A 27,842-nucleotide genomic window follows, 5' to 3' on the forward strand; every position below is an offset into this window, starting at 1 on the left:
TGTTCGGTTCGACTGTGAACCAGTACCTTGCAGGATCATGTTTGACGGTGGGCCTGAGCTGTGGGCACGGCCTTCCTTCTCCCGCACCCCACACTCACCTGCCGTCTTTTTGGCAGCCCCTCCCCCTTCTCGGCGCCCTTGATGGTGGGCCTGAGCCCAGCCCCCCTGTTACCACGGAGCCCCTTGTGACTGAGTGGGTTCCGGGTTCCGGGCTCCTGGGAGACGTGCTGGAGGCAGAGCCTTCGTGCCATTTCTTCTTGAGACACCGGTGCTGGTGGACACAGTGTGAGAGCGGTGGTCATAGTGTGAGAGCTGTGTGTGTGAGAGTAGTGTGTGTGAGAGCGGGCTGTGAGAGTGGGGTGGATGTAGTGTGAATAGCGGTGGTCATTGTGTGAGATCGGTGGTGATAGCTCGGGTGCTGAGGCATCTGATTGTGAATCAGCAGTTGCCCCCTAGTGGGGGGCTGCCCCCATCCGCGAGGATGGGTCGCAGAAAGACCCGCCTTTGGGGGCTTTTCCAGTGCTGCAACCCCAAGGCAAGGGCCAAGAGGAGGAAGAACTTGGCCTCGGCCCAAGTCCTGGAAGCAGAGTGGCCTGAGGTGAGAGCAGCCAGGGTCTGGGCCCATTAGATTGGCCCTCAGCCGGCAAAGCGTTGGCTTTGTGTTTCATTTTGTTAGCACGGTTGTGGCCCTTGCCGGCCAGGGCGTTTGGCCTTAGTGGGCAGGATGGACCCCAGCAGGTGGACCTTGTAAGAGGTTGTGCAGGTGCTGCTTGGAGGACGGGCGGGGGCCCTACAAGAAGGGCAACACTGGCTGGAGGAGTCACTGGGGCACGTGGACTGAGCTATAGAGTCAGTCCTTGAAGCAGAAAGGCGAAGCCCCTTATTCTCTCCCCTCTTCCAAAGAAGGGATATACTGGCTGGAGGAGTCTCTGGGGCCTGTGGATCGAGCTAGAGAGTCCTTGAAGCAGAAATGCTAAGCCCCTTAACGTCTCCCATCTTACAAAGCACAGACCAGTGGGTCCAGTATTTTAATGACTAGTACCTACTGCTTTACGTGTATAACATACACCCTCATAGCTTCACATGTCTCCTACATGCCTCTCACAAGAGTTGGGCACTGTTCTGGGTGCTGAATACTCAGTATGTAGTAGGGGATACGTAGCCCAGGGTTTTTGTATTTCTGCAAAGAAAAACAGAAGAATGAATGGCTCCATGTGGTTTAGTTTGAGCAAGTTCACCACGTGGACGGCCCCGTGTGCATGCAAATTGTGGTAAAATACATATAACGTGAATTTAACATTTTAACCAGTTTATTGGATGACTGGGTGACTTCAGTGGAATCAGGCTAACGGATGGCCTTGGGGTGCCATCAGCCTTTTTCCCAGAGGAACACTCCAAAGCCTGGTGGCCTTGTAGACCTTACCTTTGTTCTTCGCTCTCCCCAGTGGTTCTAGGTCACTTGTCTGGGTGTCATTTTAGAATCTCTTTATCCACTTTGTTGTTAGGATTTCTGTTTAGGAAAGTTTCTCAGACGTCCCTGGGTCTTGAGAAGGCAGGCTTGGATTCCGGGTTCTCCCCTGCCGCGTGCCTGCCAGGTCGAGGTGGAGGCTGCAGGCCGGTCTGAGTTGTGGTGGTCTGTGTGATCTGTGGGTCAGGGGACCCCCTCTTCTCTGGAGGGACAAGGAGATCCTCTGTGTGGAGCCTGGAGAGACTTGACAGGGTCAGTCTTCAGCGGCTCGCTCTCTTTTTAATTTGTGTTTGCATTTAGTTACTTACTCATTTCACTGTCTTCTAGGAGTTTATAGAACTTACTAAAGAACTAAATGTATGCAGGGAGCAGCTTCTTGAAAGAGAAGAAGAAATTGCTGAGCTGAAAGCAGAAAGGAACAACACCAGGGTCAGTAGGGAGATTCTCGCATGTTGCCATTTGCCCCACGGGGGTCACCACTGGGCTCTGTGTTGCTGTCTTTAAACTCGGTCTGGTTTTCAAGTCATTTTTCACATCTTCCCACTGAGCAGACCAAGGTGGATCAGTTCGGGGTTCTCATACCTTGCTTCAAATTTATGATGAGAGCTAATGTAATTTTAGTACATTTGAGGGGGGAGTTCTCTTAACTTACATTTTTGTCCATGCTCCACTTTGTGTGGGATCTTAGTTCCTCGACCAGGGATTAAAACCTATGTCCCCTGCCGAAGTGCAGAGTCTTAACTACTGGGCCACCGGGGAAGTCCACTCTAACTTGAGACTGAACTGGCGGGATTCCGACTTGCCTTAGCGTGGTTTCAGCTTTAGCGTGTGGCTGAGAGGAGTTATTGGGCCTGAGTTCAAGAATGAGGTTGACGGTGCTCCTTTGGCCCCGCCCTGCAGCTGCTGCTGGAGATCCTGGAGCGCCTGGTTTCCCGGTACGTGCCGTCCCTCCGCACGTCCCCAGCCGGCATGACCAGCGAGGTGGAGGTGCTCAGGGCACTGAAGTCACTCTTCGAGCACCACAAGGCCCTGGGCGAGAAGGTACCAGCCACCCGGCCGTCCTAGATTTGTACACTTGCTGCCTTGTTAGGTGGATGATGCACGTATTTATGTAACTAGTTGACTTTTGAGCTTCTTGAATTTTTGTAAATACATTTTTTCTGTATGAAGTCAGTTTTATATGGTTAAAAAGTGTTGCCTCCGTACGTGCTCAGTCATGTCCGAGTCCTTGCGACCCTGTGGACTGTAGCCCACCACACTCCTGACTCCTGAGGTCCTGACTTCATGCCAGATGCCTTTCCTCCTGGAATTCTTGCAATAACAGGGTAGTTTAGTATACTTTTTGTTTGCTGTTTGGGTTTATTATATAGAAAAAAAGCTTGATAAACCGAGTGGCCAGACAGAACGTTAAGACAGATGGGTGCCAGTCGTGGCAAATGTGACATTTGAAGTAGGCACGTTTCTGCTCAAGTCTGAGAAAGGGGCCTTGTCCAGCAGTTTAATTTTGAGGACGCTAACTTTATGTGTGATTTGAGACTTAGGATTTAGTCCAACTGTTTTACTCTTAAGTGTATTGGAGTGTTGTGTGATAATGACTTACCTTTTCTACTCCGCAATGCCCGGTGTAGGCCATGGCCCAGAACACGGACATGGAGGCAAGAATCACTACCCTTGAGAAACGCTACCTCGCCACACAGCGTGAAGCCACCTCTGTGCATGACCTCAGTGATAAACTTGAAAATGAAATCGCAAATAAGGATTCTGTGCATCGACGGGTAATGGCTTTTACTGAACTGTGTCTGACTTTTATAGTAGTGAATTCCTGAGGAAGGAAGGTAAAGACCTTTTCATGTGACTCCCACGTTGGAAATCAAGTCCCAGTGTAAAGTTCTTATGCCCCTAAAATACTGCGTTCAAAAGTGTGGATGTACATCATGGTAAAAAAGCGGTACTGGAAGGAAATCCATTTTTTAAAAATTGGGGTTGTCTGCAACTTACAGGTTTGAATTATTTGGGGTTTGGTGTAACCATTTTGTGGAATTCCACTCCTGACTCTTTAGTTTTACTTGAACGTGAATCTGTTGGCTTGTTAGCGTTTTTCCTGAAAGAGCAGAGAGCAGCAGGGAACTTCACGGCAGCCTGTTGGGAACTAGGGTCACTGTGACAAAAGGCAGGGTTAGAGCTCCAGTCTGATTAGGGTTTGTACTTGCTGTGGTTTGCTGAGGCTTACTGGCTCCTGTTCCTGTGCTGTCCCTCCGTGCCCCTGCCCCTGCTGCTCAGTCCACAAACGAGCGCAGACGCGGGGGTCGTGCTGCCCGTCCGAGATGGGAGTGCTCCCTGAGTGTCAGACAGTCCCCGCTTGTGTGTCATCCCTACGTTCATTTCCCTCCAGTTTTGTCTTGTGTTCTGTGTGTCCCCAGGACACTTCAGCTCTGAGTCACTGCTGCTCAGAGTTCAGTCAGCAACTCAAATCCTAGCAGGATAGAGACCTAGAAAAATCCCATTCTCGTTGAAGAGATGGCTTAAATAGCTCTGCAGTGAACACAGCTTTAAGTCTTTATTCATACACTTGCTGAAGACGTCACAGCGGGGCACATGCAGACCCGGGGCCCCACCCCCAGCTCACTGTCCCCGGGAGCCTGCAGGTGAGAGGCCGCGTCCCGGAGACGTGGCGCTGCTGGGGGCATTGTCCCCACAGCCAGCCAGCCAGCCAGCCCATCCTTCTGGCAGGAAAGGCGTGGCCCTGCGCTGCCGCGAGGCACTGGCTGGGCACAGAGAAGTGGGCCGGGCCTGTGCTGGCGCGGCTGTGGGAGCGTTGCACAGAGCTCAGTGAGCGGCTGAGGGGCCGGCCGGTCGCGGGAGGCCAGCGGTGTCGGTTGCTCCCAGACCCTCCCAGAGCAGGGTCACTAACAGCCTCAAGGGGCGCGCCCTTCTGCCTGTGATCTTCCTCTCAAGGCTGGTTTCTTCTCTCCCCTGGCATTTCTGCTGTCTGTCCCTGGTCGGCCTTGTAGACTGACCTTTTGTCTTCCGGAAGCTCTGCCATAAGGAGGCTAAACTGTTGGAACTTACCTTCCAGCTTAGGAAGGCAGAACGCGGGCCCTCATGCGTCCCGTGCTTGCTGCTGCCTGCTGCCCGCGCTGGCTCACCACAGGCAGTCTGAGGAGGGGGCGCAGCGGCCACGGTTGTGGGGCCCGGGGCGGGGGGCGCATGTCTTCTCTCACGAGCCGGTCACCAGCACTCTCCGTCACCCATGTGTCACACGCGAAGCTGTGAAGGCTGCGTGAGCAGGCGTGCGGGCGTGTCCCCCGCGGACCCGGGGCCAGTGGTCCGCCCAGAACATGGCCCGCTTGCCGCCCCTGCGGTCACAGCCCGCGTGCTGTCAGCACAGGGTCGTTGCGAGCGGAGCTGACGTTGTTCTTGGCCAACAGGCGGAAGAGAGACAAGGCAGCATCGAGGAGAGGCTGCGCCAGATGGAGGCCCAACTGGAGGAGAAGGACAAGGAGCTGCAGCGGGTGCGTGTGCTGACGGGGAGGCCGCGTCTGGGCCGGACACGCGGCTTGGGCGGGGGCCGGCGCTGCCATTCTCCGCTGCTCCCGTCTCTGCCGCGGAGTGTGTGCGTGTGTGGCCCGTCTACTGATCTGGGCACCCACCTCCTCGGTAGCAAGGCCAGAGGTGGTCGCCCATAGGCAGTGGGCAGGGGCCAGGGCGACCCCACGTTCAAGGAGGCTGCTTGTTGCTCTGACCAGCCAGTCCGGCGAGCTGCTTGGGATACAGGTGGACCTCCCGACTGCCCCGCAAACAAAGCTGAGGGTGCCAGCCCGGGGCTCATGAAACTGAAGGCATGGCGCCCAGGTGTGGAGCTGCTTGCCTCAGACGTGGCGCTGGAGTCCCATATGCCAAACTGCTGGGCCAGACAGGGTGTGTGTGTAGGATGGCTGCTCCTAGGCAGGAGGAGATCCGCAGTTGTGCTGGGACAGAAGCCGCATCAGGAAAGGGCGATGGTGGAGGCTCGCATCAGCTTAGAGTACATTTTAATTTCCTCAGAATTAAAATGTTCGGAGTTGATAACGACTAACGTAACCTGTTATGCACATTTTGGTGCAAGTCATTTTACATCAGGAAAGCAAGCGGTGCAGGCTGTGTCATTTGCTCTCTCGTAGGACCAGCTGATTAAAAACGTGGAAAGCCTGAGAGCCGAAGTGGACCAGATGATCCTGGGAGGGGCTCCCCTCCACCACGGGTAGGGCCCTCCCCTGGGCAGCTCCCCTCAGCACTGTCGAATGTGACAAGGGCCTGTCTGGTGTGTGGACAGTGTGACTGGGTGTCGCTCATGGTCGCACCTCAAGGAGACTGTAGCTTCGTGGCCAGCGAGAGGGAAGAGACAAGCATCGTTCCTCAGGGTCGAACTTGGTACCGGGGAGAGTGGTGGTCACAGTATTGACAAAACTCAAAACCACAGGCGGAGGTTTGGAAGTAGGGGGCGGCCCAGTTGATATATGGGTGTATTCATTTGAGGGACCTGACAGACTGTGACACTGATGTTTCTTTAAAGTCGCAGAAGGTTAATGACCTGTAGTCTTTTCTTTTCTACGTGAATGGAGACTGAGACGTGACTTGCCGTTGGCTGCGGTGGGAGGAATCACCTGGCTTGTGAATGAGGCGAGCAGATTACTCAGCATCCTGATTTTTTCTTCCTCGTTGTTGTAGCGGCAGTAATCCTTATTAAGTATTTAAATGTTTCTTTGGCTTCTGCATGGAAAATGGTCACAAGTAAGAGAGAAACTTTAGCAAAGGTTATTAAAGTGCTTAACTGGTGACATTCATTCATATGTAGGAAATCGACTGCTGCTTGAATCCCGATTTAGGAGACAGTTTGGATATGTCTGTGTTTGTGTGCTTAGGGGATCCTCGTGGTCCAGGGCCCCTGCCCAGCCTTCTTCTAGAGTAAGGGGATATCATTTGAGACAAAGGCAGAGCCAGAAAGGCTGGTGCAAGGGAGGGGTGTGTCCAGGAGGCAGCTCTCAAGGGCTCATGCAGGAACTTGGCAGCACAGGGGGGCCTTGGAACAGGGCTTGCGGGCAGTGTGGACTGGGTAGGGGGCACTGTGCTGGCTCAGGAGGGAGGGAGTGGGGACAGAAAAGCTGGCTCACAGTCAGGGCAGGCTCGGCGTATTTGGCAGGACCTCCCAGTGGAAATGGTCACCTTGTCTCTGAGACCTTCTCCCAGAGGAAAGAGCCTCGGGTGAAGAGGGAGAGAGAGATGGAGGCTGCACTCCACGAGGGGATTTGGAGGTGATGGTTGGGAGGCGACACACCCAGAGACCTTTGTGGCCTTCAGAGGACCCTCGAGTGTCCGCAGTCCACGGCGGGACTGTGTCGTACCTCCCACCCAATTCCCAAATGTGGTCTGGCCCCGGGCCCTTGGGTAGAAGTCGAGCAGAGAAAGGAGTGTTTCCCTCAGGAGGAGAGGGGGGAGCCGGGAGGGAAGACAGGTGTGGCTCGGGGAGAGTCCAGATTTCCATCTCAGCGCAGCACAGTTTTCCTCGCAAAACTGTTGAGCAGAGCAGCGTGTGAACCCGAGCAGGCTGAGCCGGTGGTTGGCCTGGCCGCTCTGCAGACATATGGGGTGTCCTGTCCTCGGAGGAGGGCTCTGTCTCCCGGGTTTAGGGACTCCTGCAGGTGAAGGCGCCACCCTCTTCCCAGAGACAAGACTGAGCAGACCCCGGGCGGTCCTGCAGTGCAGGCGGCTCACAGTCAAAGCGGGGCCGCACCGCCTCTCAGCAGGCCCCTCCTGAGTGAGCTCCTGGCACCAGCAGGCCCAAGTCTTAGTGCTCAGGGCCTGAGCATCTGTGCTGGGCCTTGTTCAGCCCAGAGTCTGGTGACATGCTCATCTCTGCTTTTGATGGGAGACACCAGTGCGGCTCAGCTCAAAGCTGTGGGTCTCAGGGGCTTTCTGCTGCTGGTTGTCTGAGGCACCTTTAGAAGCGCTGAGAGCGGTGCAGAAAATGTTCCAGGTAGACGGGTGATTGTGATCCACGGACTTGACGCGAGAGAGGGAGGTCAGAGCAGGCGCGGGCCGGAGGGGAGGTGCGGGTGCCAAGGAGAAAGCAGAGAAGGTGCAGGCCCCGCCCTGCGACCTGAGGGTGGGCTCCGAGGGGACCACGGTCTCCCAGCCCCAGACAGCTGATCCCGTCCTAGTCAGCTCCACACCCTCGCGTCAGCACTGCCTTCCCCACATATGGGAGTTTTCCAGATGGTGGGCTGAGCCCTGAGTGGTTGCGGGGCAGCAGGCGGCCTGTTCCTGTTGGAGGCAGGAGGGCAGTGCCCTCCCGGGGGCCCTTTTCTCTGAAATTGCCGATTTTCCAAATTGACAGGCTCTGGCTTGACTGACAGAGTGAGCTCTCGTTCCTTCTAACAGCGCTCTTGTCTCCCGTGTGTTTCAGCCAACCCCACTTGGACAGCGCCCTGGACTTCAGGTTCCCTGTGGCGGATGGGCCGGCAGACTCCTCCGGCAGCGGGGCAGTGCTGCGGCGCCCCCAGAAAGGCCAGCTGGCCGCTCTGCGTGATGAGCCGTCCAAGGCAAGGACCCCCCCGCCCCCTGCCCGTCCCTGGTGGGCACCTTGTGAGGCACCTGGACCCTCACACTGCGGTCCTGAGATGGGGTTGGAACAAGCGTTGATAGATCGCTTTATGTCTTCCCATTTTCCTTTTTCTGGCTGAGAGTTTACTTTGAAGACATGCTTTTTCTTTCTTAAAAGAACCAATTCTGATAACTTGTGGCCTACTGTGAGGCCCAGCATGGTATTAATTAGCACAGTTTTGAAATCGTCCTACGAGTAACTGGATACACGTATCCATCATCTTATAGTGAGAAGAATTCTTATTGGAAGTTTAAGTGCCTTTATCTTTTTGTCTCATTCATGGCATGAATTTTTTCATACATGTCTGTGTTTGAGCTTCCATGTTCAGTGAGCAGCTAGTTGGGGCCAGACATCGTCAGAAGAAGGACTCCAGCAGTGAATTAAAACCCGTGTGCATTCTTTATCTACTGCTACATAAGGAATCACTGCAAAGCTTAGTGACGTCCCAGTGAGCAGGTCACATTGCACCGTTTCTGTGCATTGTTGCAGGTGGGCCTGGTTCAGGGCCTCCTGAGGGCACAGACATGGGAAGGCCCCCCAGGGCTGGATGGCAGGCTTTCAGACTCACCTGGCTGGTAGAGAGAGGCCCAGGTCCCTGCCGTGTGGACCTCTTCATGGCCTGGCTTTCTTCGGAACACCCTCTGAGAGCGAGAGCGCGGGATGTAGCCCGGGGCCTTTTGTGCCCCGGTCTCGGAAGCCGCACACCTTCAGTTCTGTTTGCGAGAGTGAGCTGCGAAGTCCTGCCTCGCTCAGGGGCTGAGCAGGAGTTGCCCCCTCTGCCTCTTGAAGGGAGGAGGATGGAAGAATTTGTGGACCCATTTTTAAACCCACGCAGCCTGTCGGACAGTAATGAGCAGGGAAAGGAGACCAGAGTGCCCGAGTTGTCTGAGGAGGGGGGACGATCGTGTGTGAACAGGGTGGCCAGCGAGGTGATACCAGGAGGGTGACCTTGAACAGAGACCCGGAGGCAGGAAGAGAAGTAGCCACTCGGAGATAGATCAAGGGTCGTGTCAACAAGCGGAGATAAGGGAGAGAGAGGGCCGCATCAGGGAGGACCCCGGGCTCAGGCCTGAGCAGCTCGAGGCCAGAGCCTGTTTCCTGAGCTGAGGAGGGCTGCCAGGGCAGGGAGCTAAGAGATGGGCCTCAGCTCTGTTGAGGTGGATGTGCCCATGGGGTGTCCAGGGGACCTGTGAGGTCAGCAGCTGAGTGTTCCGGCCTGGATCCAGGAGAGGCCTCACTCAGCTGAAGGTGGACTTGGGTCGTGGGCATACAGATGGTGTTTAAAGGCACGAACAAGGTAAAGTCACCAGGCAGATGCCCGTGGAGAGATAGGGGGTGCAAGGGTAGAGCTGTGGGGTGCCCCGCATTCCAAGGTTGAGAGGGGGTGCAAGGGACTGACTAGTAACCCCAGGGAGGGCGGGGCCTGGTGCCCAGGGAGAGACATGCTTGGGGTGGGGGGAGGGCAAGGAGAGGAGGGGGCTTGGTAACATGGGTTCCTCAGAGCTCCCTGGGAGCTGCCCTGCGAGCGGGGCACACCGCCTGCTTGCAGAGAGCTGGAGACTGGGCGGGGAGGGGGACAGTAGAGGCCTCTCCAAGGGAGCTGTCAGAGACCCGCAGTGGGCGCTGCAGGGAGCCCTGGAGGAGGAATCTGCTGGTTCCCTTTGTGCGATTTTAAGGTGAGAGAAGGGAGAGGACGTGCTGGCTGAGCTGATGGGGGTGAAGCTATATGCAGCTGGTTCGCTGGAGAAGAGCAGGAATGATGGCAGGTGGTCCTGGAGCCAGTGCAGGGGGTGGCCCAGCCCTGGGGAGGGGTCGTGACGAAGACAGGGGCGAGGGCGCTGGCCACGGGGGACAGGGAGCCAGCAAGCCAGCACCTCGAGGCTGCCCCTCGGCTGCTTTGAGGTCATGTCTGGGAAAGAAGGCAGGACCTGGGTGAGAGTGGGCCGGGGGGAGATGTGCAGAGAGAAGGGTGTGAGGTGTGAGAGCTGGAGGGCGGCTCGGAGCCCAGCAGGCCCTCTCCCGCACGTCTCTGGTGACAGAGCCGCCTTGCGGTGTGAGGGGCCGTCCCCCAGAACAGCCCGCGGGCCTGCGCCCCGGGAGGAGCCCCACGGGGGGCTGGCCCTCCCAGCCCTGCTGGCCCTGCTTGCGCCTGTCTGTGCGTGTTCAGACCAGCCTGGAAAATGGAGGGCTGGGGACCTGCGAGGATGGCGCTCCTCGGTGAGCTAATACAAGTGGTGACCGCTGAGGTGGACCCAGAGGCTGCGGAGCTGAAGGATTTCTTTTGCTTACTTTGCTTCAGCCTGGCTGATGGAGGCACAGATGTATTGTTTTAATTTTCGGATTTTGTCTCTGACTCCATCAGCCTACCCTTGTGAATAACCTCATAGGATTGCCTTCCATCCACGCTAAGACCTGAATGTCACCAGGCCATCTAGGAAGTGGATTCTCCTCCTGCCTGTTTCTTCAGTACTGCTCACTTAAGAGATGGCAGTGTCTCATAAGCATGGCCCGTTTATCCACAGTTGGGGCTTCCATGTAAACTTGCGTTCAGTTCCTGATAGACTTGAGCTGCCCTGAATGTCGCTGACGAGACGTGGTCCTCTCGTGCCCAGGTGCAGACCCTGAAGGAAAAGGACTGGGAGCGCGCGCAGCAAGCCAGCGTGCCGGCCAACGTGGCCCAGGCGTTCGAGAGTGACGCAGACTTGTCTGATGGCGGGGGCGACAGGGCCACCCTCTTCAGCTCGGCCGCTCTGCTGTCGCCCAGTGGGCAGGGCGATGCCGAGACTCTGACTGTGATGCTTCAGGAGCAGCTGGACGCCATCAACGAAGAGATCCGGTGGGTGAGCCCGAGCCCAGCTCTCCGGAAACTCAGCTTCTTTGAGGAGCTGTCTTCTCCTTAGAGAAGGCTGAGTGTTCCATAGTAAGAAAACTGACTTCAAGTCTGCTTCAAGAATTTTCAGTTCCAAGATTGCCCTTGATTATAGAGCTCAGTCAGCCAGGGCTGTGGGGGGCGTTGTGGGGTGTCCCCCCACCAGCTCTGAGCCCCAAGGTGGGTGAGTGTCCCCTGCGGCCCGTGCACCCTCCAGCACTGAAGGTTCACCCTCGTGTGTCCCTCGGAGCCTCCCACATTCTGGTGAAAAGCCACCTGAAACAGAAAAGCTGGGGTTTGGGGGTGGTAAATTCCTACTCAGATCTGCATTTTCCTTTTGAACTTAATACAGTGTGAAGATTGGCTTGTTGTACGACACTGGTCCAAGGACATGTGTTTGAGTTCTTCTCAACTCATCAGTGTCTGTGAGATGTTTTCTTTAGACACCATCTGGGCTGTTATAACAGTTTACAAACGGGATAGAATCCAAAGCCCCGCCTCATGGCGAGCAGGGGCCTTGGGTCTGGGTGCAGCCGGGTGGCTGGGGGCCCCGAGGCCAGCCTGGTGCCGCACCCGCACAGCTCTGCCTCCTGTCCCTTGTGCACGTTCAGTGTGGCCGCAGGCCGGTGACCCTGCACAGGACCTGGCAGAGCTGCTGCTCAGACTGTTCTTGTCACGTCAGCCCAGGCCGAGGTGCCCGTTCCTGTCAGCCGAGTGCGGGGGGCCCGGGGGAAAGGCAGGGGTGAAGGGCACAACCAGCAAACGCAGGTGGTGCCGCCTGCACGTTTGACGCTGAGACAGACTGCTTTGTGGGCCGTGTTTGAGCACAGACAGTTCAGAAAGATTGTGTTTCCCCCTCCCCCAGGAAATATGGAACGGTTACATATTAATATGTTTATTTTTACAGCATGTTGTCAGGTAAAAGTGATTTTTCCTTAGGTAACATGTTGACTTGAGGTAAATGGTAAATTCTTTCCATCAACTTGTTATCAACAGTGAAAAACTTCCAGGATGTATAAGGAGAAGTGAAACTGGAGAGGTGACGACCTGCAAGAATCTTGTATTTTATTTTGAAAATCATGTTATATGCATAATGGAGTATTTAAACTGCTATATAAAATCATCCACGAGACATTAGGGGAGAAGAGCAGTAACTGTGAATTCTAGGTTAATGCAGCACATTGACATGAGTCCAGAAACTCACACAAAGCTGGTGGAGAACTTCATCAAGTGATGCATTTGTACATAGACAACCTAAAAAATAAAAAAATCAATTCAGCACTTCATCTGGTCTAGAGACTTGTGTTTAGAAACTCCAGCTTGTTCGTGGCTCACTGTTTTGATTGTACAGAGTTCCTGATTCCCAGTGGAAGAGACTTGAGGCACTGCCGTGCATCTCTGCCCTGAGAGCAGGGAAGGTAAAGGTTGTCAACTTCAGGTTATCTCCTCACAGGGAGAGAGGCGCCACCCAGGCCCCGTCAGAATGTTAGAGTAAACCAGTCAAATCAAACGAGAATGATCAGGGGCCACTTTGTAAGACTCAAGGATAAGTTATTCTAAGTTTGAGAATATTGAAAAGAGGGAAAGTTGAACCTTTTTGCTGAGATGTTAATTGAGCAACTGTTCCTGGAATATGCTAATCGTGACACAGAATGCAAGCCCACATTTGTTGTCCAGACACGTTCCTCTGCTGACAAAGGCAGGTGACGGGTTTTATTCTATTTTAGGTTGATCGAAGAAGAGAAGGAGAACACGGAGCAGCGGGCCGAGGAGACTGAGAGCAGGGTGGGCAGGGGGAGCTTAGGCAACCTTCGTCGTTTTAAATCCTCGAGTTCCCTCAACCTGTGTCCTGCCTCCTCGCTTGCCGGCTCCTGCCCGCCCAGCAGTGGACGCTCCAAGCCCCCAAGGAGGCGGCACAGCCCGGAGCGAGAAGTAGACAAGCGGGACATCAAGACTCTGGTATGTGTCTGCCTCCTCCCTGCCACGTCCCTCCCCCAGCACACTGGCTTTCTTTTTTGTTTGTTTGTTTTTTGTTTTTTCTCTTTTTACCCAGAAGAAACTCGGGTACATTTGCTACGCTTAGAGGTCTAAGATTTTTAAAAACTGCCTAGTCTTTAATCATTCCATACTCGCACAGCAACAAATTAGTCTTGATATTTGGACCACCGGCTTAGCACGTCATCATGAACTCAGCCAGGGCCTGCCTCTGTAACGTTGGGCCCGGCCTGTGCTGGACACAGCAGGTGCAGGGAAGTTGCTGTTCTCACGGAGCAGACAGCCTTGTGAAAGTAACCATAGGCAGCTCTCCTGGCATGTGAGACCCGCGCAACACATTTTTCATTGGGAATGCCTGGCTGCAGGCTGCAGGCCATGCGGTGGGAACAAAACCAAGAATCTAAACTGGTCTGCTTGCTGCTGGACCTGGCCGCACCCTCAGGCCAGCTCTGCGTGTGAAACCAGGTTAAAAGCCCGGTGCCCCAGGGCCCCAGGGAAGAAGTTGGGCTTCCTCACTCTTCTGAGTCTAAAAATGGGATGACGACCTAGGGCTTTTGGTGACAGAGTGTGCAGCTCTGAAGCACATGTTCCTGCTTTCTTCCATGTTTAGCTTAGGTTTCCTGAGCGCGTTGCTGTTTACCCTGTGAAATCATGTCTACAACACTCTGCTTTGTAACTGCACTTGTATTATCACTGTTTTTGTTACCACCCATTTCATGTTAGCTGCATTGTTAGCATATAATTAAATTAACTGAACCATTTTAGCAGCATGTGAAGTGATAACTAGTCTATTTTGTGGTCTTTTGACACATTGGTTTTATAATTTGCATCACTGGCCAATTAGTTGATAGTGTGTATTCTTTGACGATTTCTCTGTGGTTTCATGCTTGATTTCTTTCCGAGTATTTGTAAAAGAACAGTTCTGTATATTTTTTCTTGTTGCTGGAGTTCTCTGACGGTGTGTCTGCTTTCATCATTGGTTTTGATTTCCTGTCTCATCCTGTTGTCTGCTTCGTTGTCATCAATCCAGACCCCAGCTTCCCACAACCGCACCCCCCCGAGGCTGTAGTTTACCCATCCATCTCCCCTCCCCCGTCCTCCCACTTGCTCTGGTCATAGCAGTCTGGGGTCCACAGCGTGTGTCCCCTTAGTCGGGTTTCTGCTTTGTCTTCATGTCTCATTAAATGGTGTTTTTCCCCCATAGGACTAAGTTTGAATTATTGTTATCACTGTGCAGTTACAAGCATAATGTAGATGGATGATACACTACAGAACCTGTGTAATTCATAACTGAGATTATGCTTACCTGAAGAAATGATCCTCTTATGTGTAGAATTAATGGACTTTTGACACAACATCCTTTCTGTGTTGGTGCTTGTATTTGAGACTGTAAATCTCATCAGCTTTTGCATGCTTATTGTCTCGACTAGACTCTTGTACAAACTATCTTCTAGGGTTCATAAAATGTGAAGACTCCACCTGCTGTTATGCTAGCTTTCATTCTTACATATTTTCATAGGGTACCTGCTTTAATGAATTTATTTTCACAAGTTTGAAATCAAATTCTAGGCAACGATTTTACATTAATGTCCAACAGGTGGTTAGATTTGTTCAGTGTTAAAATAGGTATTACGGCAACTTCCTCATCAGTTAAATTACTATTTTAAAGTATAACATGTTTTTTTTATTAAGAGAAACTAACTTATAGAGAGGTTTGGCTGAGAACAGACAACTGTTAAGGCCGTTTGTTGTACACAATGCTGTGCTTTAACAAATCATGATGTTGTAATAGAATTGTATTTCCTGAGGAATAATATATAGTGTTTCTCTAGTAAATCTTGAATAGCTTATTTAACTAATGTGGTCAAAAAAACTGTTCTGTTTCCAGTTACATGTTCTCTAAATCTTCATCTCACTTATATGTTTGCCGTCATTTTTGCTTTACTGTCTTTGCCTATACTGATTCTTGGATTTTTAGCTTCAAAGTCGCAATAAATCTGGTTTCTCTTCATTTCTTTGCATGCATCTATCAGTCTAGTGAGTTAAGGAAGCATCGTCGAAACGTAAACTATTTAGTAATTTAGCATGCCTTTGTTTCTCTGTGAAGTATTAAGAGTCCTTATCGTGTTACCTGACTGAACACTATGTGGTTATGTACTGGTGGATAATTGACATTTTAATGGAAGTAATGAAACTCACCCACCACTTAAAATATGCTGATGATGCAATCAATCCATCCTAAAGGAGATCAGTCCTGGGTGTTCATTGGAAGGACTGATTTTGAAGCTGAAACTCCAATACTTTGGCCACCTCATGCGAAGAGTTGACTCATTGGAAAAGACCCTAATGCTGGGTAGGATTGGGGGCAGGAGGAGAAGGGGACAACAGAGGATGAGATGGTTGGATGGCATCACTGACTCGATGGACATGGGTTTGGGTGGACTCCGGGAGTTGGTGATGGACAGGGAGGCCTGGCGTGCTGCAATTCATGGGGTCGCAAACAGACACGACTGAGCGACTGAACTGAACTGAACTGAACTGATGGTTCTGTTGGAAATAGGTCATTCGTTGGGACAATTGTAACAGTTTGCCTTTCTCCCACTTGTTTGCCTTCTAATCATCTCATGCTTATTTATAATAGACATAGTATTATTTATTATTTTTAAACTTTTCTTTACTTATTTTTTTGGCCATGCTGCACAGCTAATGGGATATTAGTTCCCCAACCAGGGGTCAGACCGGTGTGAAAGTGCCAAGTCCTCACCTATGGACCACCATGGAATTTCCACGTAGTGGTTTCTTAAAAGAAATGACTGAATCAGAGCCATAGATATTAGATTTGGGGGAAGCCAATTTAATGACGGTGGGTAGCAGTGTGCAGGAGACTCTGTGTGCCAGGCACCGTGTCCAGTGCTTTCTGAGCCCGTCATCTAATCCCGCAGACACCCAGGTGAGGTCCAGGCTGCTGTTATCCCCATTCAGCAGATATGGACACTGAGGCTTAGAGAGGCTGGGCACCGTGCCCAGGCTCGCATACCCCGCGGTGCGGTGCAGACTGGTCTGATCAGAGCCTGGACACTTAACCGTGGTGCTGTCCATCCTGCTTTCCTCCAGAGGCCCTCCTGTCCATCATGACATTCCTGATGGAGGGAGCCTCAGGAGGGAGCTCGCTGCCTCTCCCCTCGGGTCACTTGGATGAGCCCCTGTTGTTGGAGTTCAGTGGCCCGAGGGCTGGCCTTCCTTGTCCCTCTCCTGCTCCCAGCCCGCTGATGGAGCACTCCTGGGGTCTTCCCACAGGACTTGGGCAGCCGCGCTCCGGTTCAGGCAGCTCAGTGCCCAGGAACCCTTCTGCCGGGCACAGCAGAGTAGCTCCGTCACCCTGAGGTTGGTGACCTGGGTGTGCCGCTTGCCCACTTTGTGGCCTGCTTTGCCCTCCTGTTAATTGAGGACACGGTACTGCCCATCCGAGTCACGTGGGCACCCATGGGGCGGGCTCCCATCCTGGGGGAGGGTGCCAGGCTGGGGACCCAAAGGCCTTCCTTAGGACAAGGCCCGGGGGAGGGGCCTGGCCGTGGTCCCTGACTTTGAGGCAGGTGTTTGTCTGCATTCAGTCCTAGTCAACCCAGGTGTGTCACTTCCCTGCTCTGTTCTTTGTTGTTTTCTGATTTTTATAAATGCTTCTTTTAACTTGAATTTGAGATTGATCCCTGTTCAGTTCCATGTGGATAATTTCTAGCCTTTTAGCCTTCTGTTGTCTGAGGGTGGTTGTTAGAGATCAGGGGAGGGTGCACAGTTTATCCAACTGCTGTTAAATGAGTTCAGCTGTATTTTGCAGTAAGTCACTTTTTTGTCACCAAGCTCCTGTGGGGCTGCAGTGGATCAGTATTCTTTACAGAATCCCATTACAAAGGCACAGGTTAGTTGGTTAAAACAGCGCACTCATTGTTTATAAAAATACTTGGCCGTGCATGCTTCCTAAAACCTCCTATGGCTGAACCACAGGCGCAAAGGTATAAGTGAGACCCGTCTGGACCCTGAAGGGGTTTATCTGTTCCCCACACTGTTGCCACCACTGTTTCCTGTCCTCAGACCCAGGACCAGCGGAAAAGCTGGGCGTCCAGGAGAGATCATTTTTTTTTTTCAGTTAGCTTATTTTTTAATTGAAGGATAATTGCTTTACAGAATTTTGTTCTTTTTGGTCAAACCTCAGGAAAAATCAGCCATAGGTACACATATATCCCCTCCCTTTTGAACCTTCCTCCCATCTCCCTCCCCAACCCACCCCTCTAGGTTGATAGAAGAGTATCTCTTAGTGAAGACTTCAGTTGAGTTCAGTCGCTCAGTCATGTCTGAATCTTTGCAACCCCATGAATCGTAGCACGCCAGGCCTCCCTGTCCATCACCAGCTCCCAGAGTCCACCCAAACTCATGTCCATCGAGTCGATGATGCCATCCAGCCATCTCATCCTCTGTTGTCCCCTTCTCCTCCTGCCCTCAATCCTTCCCAGCATTAGGGTCTTTTCCAATGAGTCAACTCTTCCCATGAGGTGGCAAAAGTATTGGAGTTTCAGCGTCAACATCAGTCCTTCCAATGAACACCCAGGACTGATCGCCTTTAGGATAGACTGGTTGGATCTTCTTGCAGTCCAAGGGACTCTCAAGAGTCTTCTCCAACACCACAGCTCAAAAGCAACAATTCTTTGGCGCTCACCTTTCTTCACCGTCCAACTCTAACATGCATACATGACTACTAGAAAAACCATAGATGGACCTTTGTTGGCAAAGTAACGTCTCTGCATTTAAATACGCTATCTAGGTTGGTCATAACTTTCCTTCCAAGGAGTAAGCGTCTTTTAATTTCATGGCTGCAATCACCATCTGCAGTGACTTTAGAGCCCCCAAAAGTAAACTCTGACACTGTTTCCACTGTTTCCCCATCTTTCTGCCATGAAGTGATGGGACCAGATGCCATGATCTTAGTTTTTGGAATGTGGAGCTTTAAGCCAACTTTTTCACTCTCCTCTTTCACTTTCATCAAGAGGCTTTTTAGATCCTCTTCACTTTCTGCCATAAGGGTGGTGTCATCTGCATATCTGAGGTTATTGATATTTCTCCCGGCAGTCTTGATTCTAGCTTGTGCTTCCTCCAGCCCAGCGTTTCGCATGATGTACTCTGCATATAAGTTAAATAAGCAGGGTGACAATATACAGCCTTGACGTACTCCTTTTCCTATTTGGAACCAGTCTGTTGTTCCATGCCCAGTTCTAATTGTTGCTTCCGGACCTGCATAAGGTTTCTCAAGAGGCAGGTCACAGGTTCTGGTATTCCCATGTCTTTCAGAATTTTCCACAGTTCATTGTGATCCACTCAGTCAAAGGCTTTGGCATAGTGAATAAAGCAGAAATAGATGTTTTTCTGGAACTCTCTTGCTCTTTCGATGATCCAGTGGATGTTGGCAATTTGATCTGTGGTTCCTCTGCCTTTTCTAAAACCAGTTTCAACATCTGGAAGTTCATGGTTCACAGATTGCTAAAGCCTGGCTTGGAGAATTTTGAGCATTAGTTTACTAGCATGTGAGAGGAGTGCAATTGTGCAGTAGTTTGAGCATTCTTTGGCATTGCCTTTCTTTGGGATTGGAATGAAAACTGACCTTTTTCAGTCCTGTGGCCACTGCTGAGTTTTCCAAATTTGCTGGCATGTTGAGTGCAGCACTTTCACAGCATCATCTTTCAGGATTTGAAATAGCTCAACTGGAATTCCATCACCTCCACTAGCTTTGTTCGTACTGATGCTTTCTAAGGCCCGTTTGACTTCACATTCCAGGATGTCTGGCTCTAGGTGAGTGATCACACCATCGTGATTATCTGGGTCGTGAAGATCTTTTTTGTATAGTTCTTCTGTGTATTTTTGCCACCTCTTCTTAATATCTTCTGCTTCTGTTAAGTCCCTACCATTTCTGTCCTTTATCGAGCCCATCTTTGCCTGCAGTGTTCCCTTGGTATCTCTAATTTTCTTGAAGAGATCTCTAGTCTTTCCCATTCTGTTGTTTTCCTCTATTTCTTTGCATTGATCGCTGAGGAAGGCTTTCTTATCTCTCCTTGCTATTCTTTGGAACTCTGCATTGAGATGGGAATATCTTTCCTTTTCTCCTTTGCTTTTCTCTTCCCTTCTTTTCACAGCTATTTATAAGGCCTCCTCAGACAGCCATTTTGCTTTTTTGCATTTCTTTTCCATGGGGATGGTCTTAATCCTTGTCTACTGTACAGTGTCGTGAACCTCCATCTGTAGTTCATCCAGCACTCTGTCTGTGAGGTCTAGTCCCTTAAATCTATTTCTCACTTCCACTGTATAATCATAAGGGATTTGATTTAGGTCATACCTGAATGGTTTAGTGGTTTTGCCTGCTTTCTTCAGTTGAAGTCTGAATTTGGCAATAAGGAGTTCACGATCTGAGCCAAAGTCAGTTTCTCGTTTTGTTTTTGCTGACTGTATAGAGCTTCTCCATCTTTGGCTGCAAAGAATATAATCAATCTGATTTCGATGTTGACCATCTGGTGATGTCCATGTGTAGAGTCTTCTCTTGTGTTGTTGGAAGAGGGTGTTTGCTATGCCCAGTGCGTTCTCTTGGCAAAACTCTATTAGTCTTTGCCTTGTTTCATTCTGTACTCCAAGGCCAAATTTGCCTCTTATTCCAAGTGTTTCCTGACTTCCTACTTTTGCATTCCAGTCCCCTATAATGAAAAGGACATCTTTTTTGGGTGTTAGTTCTAAAAGGTCTTGTAGGTCTTCATAGAACTGTTCAACTTCAGTTTCTTCAGTGTTACTGGTTGGGGCCTAGGCTTGGATTACCGTGATATTGAATGGTTTGCCTTGGAAATGAACAGAGATCATTCTGTCATTTTTTAGATTGCATCCAAGGACTGCATTTCGGGCTCTTTTGTTGAGCATGATGGCTACTCCATTTCTTCTAAGGGATTCCTGCCCACAGTAGTAGATATAATAGTCATCTGAGTTAAATTCACCCATTCCAGTCCATCTTAGTTCGCTGATTCCTAGAATGTCGACGTTCACTCTTGCCATCTCCTGTTTGACCACTCCCAATTTGCCTTGATTCATGGACCTAACATTCCAGGTTCCTATGAAATATTGCTTTGTATAGCATGGGACCTTGCTTCTATCACCAGTCACATCCACAGCTGGGTATTGTTTTTGCTTTGGCTCCATCCCTTCATTCTTTGTGGAGTTATTTCTCCACTGATCTGCAGTACAATATTGGGCAGCTACCGACCTTGGGAGTTCATCTTTCAGTGTCCTATCTTTTTGCCTTTTCATACTGTTCATGAGGTTCTCAAGGCAAGAATACTGAGTGGTTTGCCATTCCCTTCTCCAATGGACCACATTCTGTCAGACCTCTCCACCATCACCTGTCCATCTTGGGTGGCCCCACACGGCATGGCCTAGTTTCATTGAGTTAGACAAGGCTGTGGTCCGTGTAATCAGTTTGGCTAGTTTTCTGTGATTATGGCTTCAGTGTGTCTGCCCTCTGATGCCCTCTCACAACACCTACTGTCTTACTTGGGTTTCTCTTGCCTTGGACGTGGGGTATGAAGACTTAGGGGTGCTTTATGTAAACCACAGTGAGCAAATTACACTCAAACTGCGTGTAAGCACTTCAGTGTGAGCCCTCAGTCTATATATTACTGAGAAATACAAGCCAGACACATGGTGTTCGCATGGAGGGGTTAGGTACCTTTTCTTTGTTTCACTTGTTGTCATAGGTTCCGGTAACCTACATCATCACTAAAACTGATCTTGGGTGGTGGTACAATCTGTTTCCTTTTCTCCTTCAAACAGAAAGGTCTGGATGGGTTTGCTTAGAGCTTTCTTACTCTTGCTAGTGGTGCTTCTGAGCAGCATCTGGCGATGAGCACGGTCCTCTTCAGGGCAGTTCATGTCACGGAGGGATCACGGTGCCGGCATCACTCTGCTGTCCTGCCCGGTGGGGCCATCTGGTCGCTGGATTCCAGGGAGGGCGGAGCCCGGCTGCAGGGAGGCTCCCGTCCTGGGTCTCTGCACTCAGTCGGGGGCTCTCGCTGCCCCACCGCCCCGCTTCTCTTGAACAAGACAGTCTTTTAAGATGGCATTAAGCTAGAACAAGGCTTTTTTTTGTACTTGGCAGAAAGCATAGCTAATAGATTTTCAAATAAGTTTCTGGTTATAACGTAAAGCCTGTGTGATTGCCTTTTTCGACAAAGTCTGTTGTTACTCAGTTTTACGCTTACCTCACTTCCTCAGCTGCCAGTTTTACCGGAAGAGGTACTAGATGACAAGACGACCATCAGATGTGAAACCTCGACCCCCCCCTCGCCGCATTTCCTTCGGCTGGACCGGCTGCACACGGGGGTGTGGCACGCAGCCAGCCACGAGGACATCAGGGACGCCCGCAGGTAAGGGGCCTGGGCGCCTCGTTGTCAGTTTCAGGAGCCCTGCGCCTCTTGTCTTGAAAGAGTTGGAAGGATGATTTTAAAGGAATCCCAGTGGATTAGGTGCCCATGCTTAGTGGTGAACTTCAGGTGCTGGGGGAGAAGAGCTCAGTGACCTCAGTGATTTTAGAAAACGTCCGTCTCTACAGATTGACTCCTGTGGGAGGTTTCTTCCTGCTCTTGCTAGAGGTCTGCCCAGCCCAGGGCGCGTTCCTGACGGTGACGGCCCCATGCCTCTCGGATTTGCTCTTGAGGGTTCCTCCCTTTTCCTCAAGGGTCTCCTCTCAGGAGGCTGTCTGTCCCCTCCTGTGACTGACACTGTCCTCATTCAGACCACCACCTGCTGACCTCACGTCCGGAGGCAGGCAGCACTCGATGGAGGGCACATGTGGTCACCTGACCAACAGCCCTGCACGGTGACAGTCACTCTCCTGCCGCGGCCGGGGACGGTCACCCTGCGGGAGGCGGAGGGAACTGCCCAGAGCGAGGGAGCTCACCTTCTCTGGGAGCGTCATCACCTGCCGATCAGCGACCCTGAGGGAGGGTCGGAGCGCCCTCTGAACCAGCTGGTCTGGGGTGAAGCCCTCCTCGGGGGAGAGCTTGAGTCAGAGAATCTTAGCTTCCCAGGGTGGTTGTCTGTGGCCGGGAGCCGGCGTTGCTCGTGTGGAGTGTGGTTGGTGAAGGAGACTCCACTGTCTGCTGTGAGGTTGAGGCACGGGTGGTGCTGGGTGGCCGGTTCTATCAGTCGTTTTTGTGGACGGGTGTGTGTTTGCACGAGGGCGCCAGTTCAAGGCCATTTTCTCTCCCCGAAGGTCAACAGGCTCTCAGGACGGCCCTGGGAACAACCCCAGCAGCAGCACCAGCAGCCAGGCCTCTCTGCACAAAGCCCCGAAGAAGGGCATCAAGTCCTCCATCAGCCGCCTTTTTGGCAAGAAGGAAAAGGGTCGGCCTGGACTCCCCGGCAAGGAGGCGTCAGGACCAGGTGGGTGCTTCACCGTCCAAAGGGAGGAGGGCCTGCAGGCGTGTCCCTTCTGTGTCTCCCCCGTCGTCCCCACGAGGCTCCTGTCACTCACGCTGGGTGTCCTCCTGGGAGCAAGAGCGGAGGAGACGTCTGTCTTCTCGGCGGGTCCAAGATGATCGGATGAGTGAATGAGTGGATGGGTGGATGGATGGATGAACAGAATGCTGGCTGGGTGGATGGATGAACAGATGGCTGGCTAGATGGGTGGATGAATGGAGCATGGAATGAATAAAGCAGATGTTTACACTCCAATGCTAGAAACATATTCTGCAAAATTGATTGAGTAGGAGCTGGGCAATGATTGTTTTCTCCAGAACAGTGACAAGTGTTTGGAAACTGCCCAAGTGCTCATCAGTGAGGGCTGAGGTACCATCTGTAGACACCCTACAAGGAACAGCCCTCCCCCTCCTTCCTGCCACCTCCCCCATTCCCAGGAGCTCATCAGGGGTTCTGCCCATGCCCCCCACCCCACCCCACAGCCACGCAGGGCCTCCTGGGGTCTCCTCATCACGCAGTGTTATCATCAGCCCCCCATCGCGCTCTGCTTCATCTCCTTGAAGACAGAGTATGTTCCTGCCTCTTCAGCCAGAAATTTGTTGAGTGTCTTGTTTGTGCTGGGTGTGGGATTTACAGGGGTAAGTAAAAGAGATGTGGTCTCTAGCACAGTTAAGTGACAAGAGAGAAAAAGGAGCAGATTATTAAAAGCTATCCCTATTATTAATAAATACAACACTGAGATGGATGGTGCATTGATTATATACCAGATGCTGTGTGTGCCCCTTCCCAAGCAGGTGCTGCCACCTCCCGATTTACAGAGGAGCACACAGTCATGCTCACACCCACACAGTGGGACCGTGCACTTTGCCGAGCTCCAGCCACCTCTCTGGTGGATACAACAGGAATAAGATGGTTCTGTGGCATCACTGATTCGATGGACATGACTTTGAGCAAACTCCAGGACATCGTGAAGGACAGGAAAGCCTGGAGTGCTGCAGTCCACGGAGTGGCAAAGAGTCGGACATGAGTGAGCGACTGAATTAAAACCTGAATGTGTGCGAAAGTGCTTCAGTTGTGTCTGACTCTTTGCGACCCCAGGGACTGTAGCCCACTAGGTCCTCTGTCCATGGGATTCTCCAGGCAAGAATACTGGAGTGGGTTGCCATGCCCTCCTCCAGGGCATCTTCTTGACCGAGGGATCTAACCCACGTCTCTCGTTCTCTCTTGCATTGGCAGGCAGGATCTTGACCACTAGCGCCACCTGGAAGGCTCCAGTGAGCGCTGACAACTAGGAAAGGCAGAAAATAAGGGCTGCTCATAAATTAAACTGGCAGAGCAGCAAGCACAGGTTGTAAAGAGAAAAACACGATGACCGACCACAGTGCCGACAGAAACAAACAGGGATGCGTTCACCCACATAAAGATAATACCTGTGCCATTCGGAAGAGGAGCCCGTCAGCCCTTGGAGGGACAGTTGGAACTGGAATGAAAACAGGCCATGGTCAGCAGTGCCCACCCACACGGCACAAGTGGGGTGGTGTCCCTCACCAGGCTTCCTGTGTCCCCACAGCTGCTGGCTGTAACATCTCGAGTGCTGAGGCTGGGCAACATCCCTGAGTGAGCTAAGGCATCGCTGCTCTCCTTCCAGGGCTGCTGTGGGGCCCTCTGTGGGCAGCCACCCTCAGCCCCTGCCCTGCCACCCACTGGGGCCCGGCTGTCCCCCTGGGATCCTTTCAGCCCTTGTGCTTGTGTGTTCCCAGCCCTCTGCCACGCCGGACTGGGACGCGACTCAGGACTTCGGCTTGAGATATCAAGGAGACCGTGAATCTGGAAGGACACAGCCCTGGGGCCCTCGAGTGACCACGTGTGAAGGCAGGAGAGCAAAGCCCCAACAGGGAGGAAGCAGAACTGGGGAGCGTGCCCATACCCACCACTGCTTCTGGCAGAAGTGCCTCTTCTTTGCCTCTCCTTGGCCTGCAACAGACCCCAGCTGCTGCTGCTCCACAGGTCATTCCTAAAGATGCACCGCCTGCAAGAGCTATTGTTCCTGCTGCTCTGGGGCTGCCTGAGTGTGCTCAGGAGCATCTGACAAGTGGGGCTGCCACACCTCATGCTGAAGGTGGGGGCCTGATACTGGGGCAAGGGTCTGACGCCAGGGGAGGGTCTGATGCTGTGGGCAGGACTGATGCTAGGCTAGGGTCTGAATCTGGGGTGGGTCTGATGGGGGGATGCTGATGCTGCAGGATGGTCTGATGGTGAGGGAAGGCCTGATGCTGGACTAGGGCCTGATCCTGAGAGGGAACGTATGATGCTGGCGGCGAACTTCTGATGCTGGGCTAGGGTCTGGTGCTGGGTAGTGCCTAATATTTTCTCTATGGTATTCATGAATTTTTCACTAATTAAAAACTCTGTAATAAAATATCTTAGGGTCCATATAACAAGTATTAACAGATTAAAGATTGCATTGAGTTCAAAATGTAGTCTTTGTTGTATTCTGGACACGGTATCATCTGTAAAAGTAGTGTGGGTAAACTGGAAACACACACACAGACGAGTCAGTCCTGGGACGGCGGCTGCTGCCCGAGCCCCTGCCCCTCCAGACACCCCCGCACCCCATTCTGGGCTTCAGCTGCTTTGAGAATTCAGAGACATATGAAGGACCAGGCAGATGAAGGCGAGAACTCTGGCTGACTTTATTCTGACACATAGCTAAAAGCTGCTGGTAAAAAATCTTACAACCCAGTCCTTCTTTCTAGCTGAGAGTGAACAGGACAGAGCAGACAGCCTCCTGCCCTCAGAGCGGCTCGAGCAGGGCTGGGCTCCCGGGCCAGACCCACCAGAGGACCACCCAGAGCAGCACCTGTAAGGGAGGGTGGCCCCTCATTGGCGCCCGACCCCCAGATGCTGTTGCACTTCCGTGATAAACACTGGCCTCCGGACAGAGAGGCCCAGGGCAGGGCAGCCTCGTGAACCCTGATGCTCTGGGTCCTGTTCCCTCCGAGAATGTGCACGCAGGGCATGGCTAGCAGCCCTGCCGCTGTGGGAGGGACACCCGTGCACACGGACGCGAGGGAAACTTGGGCTGTGCTCTGCCCACTCCGGCGGCCGCCAGGGGCCAAGGTCACGTTCTCTGCCGCTGAGGGCTGTCCCGGGCCCGACCTCCGGAGACCCGCTGACCCTCCACGCCCAGGGCGTGGCCTCCATGCCCCCGTGGGACCAGGCTGGCCTGTACTCACCCTGAAGCTCAGCAGGAGTAAGTCCTGACTGTAGTGGAATCCAGCCTCTACGTTCCCGCCACGCTGCCTGGTCCGACGAGTGTGGCAGGAAGCGTGCAAACACAGTGCGGTTAGTCGTGGAACGTCACACGGGGCACGAGGACACACACACTCACACCCGCAGCAGCACCCACTCCTACTGAGGGTCTGGGGAAACTTCTAGAGGGTGGATGAGCTGGAGAGAGTGAGCCTGGGGGCTGCCACGTGGGGGATCCCTGCCATGTGGGGTGGGGGGGTGGTCACACTAGAGCAGCAACGGCACATTCGATGACAAACGCCGTCATGGGGACAGCTACTCCACGTGACCAGCTGCCAGTCTCTCTCTCCTTAGACCTCCAGATTCACAGGGCTGCTGGGCCTCTCTTCCAGTCCTCAGGGCTGTATCTGTGACAACAGGACGTGGGGAGGGACTGGCTACTTGCCGGTCAGCGGCCGGGCACTGGTGGCCTGGAGCCTCGTGATCTGCTGTCCTGGGGACCGGGCCGCTCTCCCCAGGCCGCCTCAGGGAGGGCAGAGGACGGGACTGATCTAAGAAAGCAGAAACTCTGTCTTAGCCTCCCTCGGAAATGTCACCACTGACGTTTTCTCGTCCCGATACAGGCTGTAGGGCCCGACCCCAGCTCTAAGTTGAATAAGAAATCTCCATAATCCCCTAGCAGAAACCCGCTGCTCCCAATTCAAGGTTTTCCGTCTTCCCCTGGGCCCACCAGGAACACATCTGATGAGTCTCTGGCCAGGGTTCCAGAGAGGGCTGAAGACAGCGGGGGCTGCTGATGGAGCAGGTCACCTGTCTAAACCCTTCTGACTCTAAGAGCCCCGGACACCTGCTGCACTGCGACTTCAAAAGCCACGAAAACAACCCAGTTACACAATTTATGCCTTGCCTACCTCATGAGGTTTGTAAAAGGTCATCTCCCATTTATTATATTCCCAGCACCTCTTTCTAGGATTGTTCCTAATTTATCTAAACTCTAACGTCAATGTCACTATGTGCCTCTGACAGGGAAATGTTGGATTTATAATGAGGAGAACGGAAAATAAAAAAGCAAACAGTTAAGACTCTTCAATCGACTGAAAGCTAAGCTACAGTTAAGGTTTGTAAAAATGAGCTGCATGCTCCTTGGAAGAAAAATGCTGTGTAAAAAAAGGAGAGAGTCACTGGGTCTGCCCCACCCCGGTTAAGCGTATCATTGGGTTCTGGCGAAGAGACGATGCAGCTTCCCCGTAAGCCCCCTCATCGAAAGTGTCCAGCTTAGCACAGGCTTTACCTAAATGTACTTTGCTCTGTGAGAGCAAGTGAGAGCAAAGCTTATAAATCTGCTCATGGGAAGGCCTAGTAACAGGAAAGAAATGGCACCAAAGAGACCCTCCAGGCCCCGCTCCCACGAGGTGAGCGCACACTCCCTCTGGGAACCCCCAGTGTGGCCGGCACAGGCAGTTGGGGAGGAAGGAGCCACTGAGACGCCTCTGTCTCGGACAGGACACTGAGGAGGCGGGGGAGTGTGCACAAGGCATCTCCTGAGCCACAGGGCCTGACCCCAGCCCAGGCCGTCGGGCCGTCTGTCTTGCCATCGAGTGGGGACACAGTGGCCCTGAGCACCCAGCCTGAACTAGCAGCGTTCTCTGGCAGAGAGGCTGTCAGAGGGAACGCCAGAGCTGGGTTTGAAAGGACAACTGCAAGGACGGTGTACTTACGGCCTGGCCGAACTCAGGGGAAGACCTCTCTCGGCCTCACCTTCTTCCTTCGCCCCATCGACTGACAGTGTGCAAGGGACTGACGACACTGAGGACGGAGGGAGGACAGGAAAGTGGACGCTGCTGTCACTTAAATGAACTCTGCTGTCACTTAAATGGACTCGGCCATCCTCCCAGTGTGGAGAGTTGTTGAGGGGCAACTGGTGTGGCCTGAGAGCGACCCTACTGTTTTATGAAAGAACTCTTGAGCGCTGCCAGCCACACACACATGTCTACCAGCAGGGGTGTCAATCTAATGCTCTGAGAACACACATGACTCTTAGTTTTATTAGGTGCAAGAACATGCTAGTATTCAGAGAAGAACCTAAAAAGAAAAAAGCATGACCGTTAAACGTTTAT

General features: G+C 52.4%; 2 protein-coding genes across 37 annotated transcripts in view; one reads left to right on the forward strand and one right to left on the reverse strand.

Annotated features, from left to right (window-relative positions):
* LOC145504800 (liprin-alpha-1-like) overlaps positions 1 to 24,949 on the forward strand; it is a 25,576-nt gene extending 627 nt beyond the window's left edge. Inside the window, exons 1-13 of one of the 11 annotated variants that reach the window (XR_014052509.1) lie at positions 455 to 598; positions 1,796 to 1,897; positions 2,369 to 2,509; positions 3,097 to 3,243; positions 4,897 to 4,980; positions 5,629 to 5,708; positions 7,911 to 8,046; positions 10,721 to 10,944; positions 12,705 to 12,936; positions 21,268 to 21,419; positions 22,268 to 22,437; positions 23,710 to 24,090; positions 24,234 to 24,949. Coding sequence is in view for 6 of the 11 variants with exons in the window: in XM_081486107.1 (XP_081342233.1) it covers positions 482 to 598; positions 1,796 to 1,897; positions 2,369 to 2,509; positions 3,097 to 3,243; positions 4,897 to 4,980; positions 5,629 to 5,708; positions 7,911 to 8,046; positions 10,721 to 10,944; positions 12,705 to 12,936; positions 21,268 to 21,419; positions 22,268 to 22,592 (1,740 nt within the window). In the remaining 5 variants the exon portion in view is untranslated. Of the gene's footprint in view, positions 1 to 454; positions 599 to 1,795; positions 1,898 to 2,368; positions 2,510 to 3,096; positions 3,244 to 4,896; positions 4,981 to 5,628; positions 5,709 to 7,910; positions 8,047 to 10,720; positions 10,945 to 12,704; positions 12,937 to 21,267; positions 21,420 to 22,267; positions 22,729 to 23,709 lie in introns of those variants that run through there. The other 10 variants (XR_014052517.1, XR_014052530.1, XR_014052528.1 and 7 more) reach the window with 10 other exon arrangements.
* Positions 12,026 to 27,842, reverse strand: part of LOC145505133 (huntingtin-like) — a 33,182-nt gene continuing 17,365 nt past the window's right edge. For 2 of the 26 annotated variants that reach the window (XR_014052889.1, XR_014052897.1), the window contains 2 exons: positions 27,444 to 27,531; positions 25,143 to 26,276 (listed from right to left, as the gene is read on the reverse strand). Coding sequence is in view for 3 of the 26 variants with exons in the window: in XM_081486908.1 (XP_081343034.1) it covers positions 23,789 to 23,953 (165 nt within the window). In the remaining 23 variants the exon portion in view is untranslated. Of the gene's footprint in view, positions 12,232 to 19,142; positions 23,954 to 24,400; positions 27,808 to 27,842 lie in introns of those variants that run through there. The other 24 variants (XR_014052907.1, XR_014052905.1, XR_014052898.1 and 21 more) reach the window with 23 other exon arrangements.

This window comes from Giraffa tippelskirchi, chromosome 1 (assembly GCF_054371585.1).
Source record: "Giraffa tippelskirchi isolate mGirTip1 chromosome 1, T2T-mGirTip1v1.2.pri, whole genome shotgun sequence".
Lineage (NCBI taxonomy): Eukaryota > Metazoa > Chordata > Mammalia > Artiodactyla > Giraffidae > Giraffa > Giraffa tippelskirchi.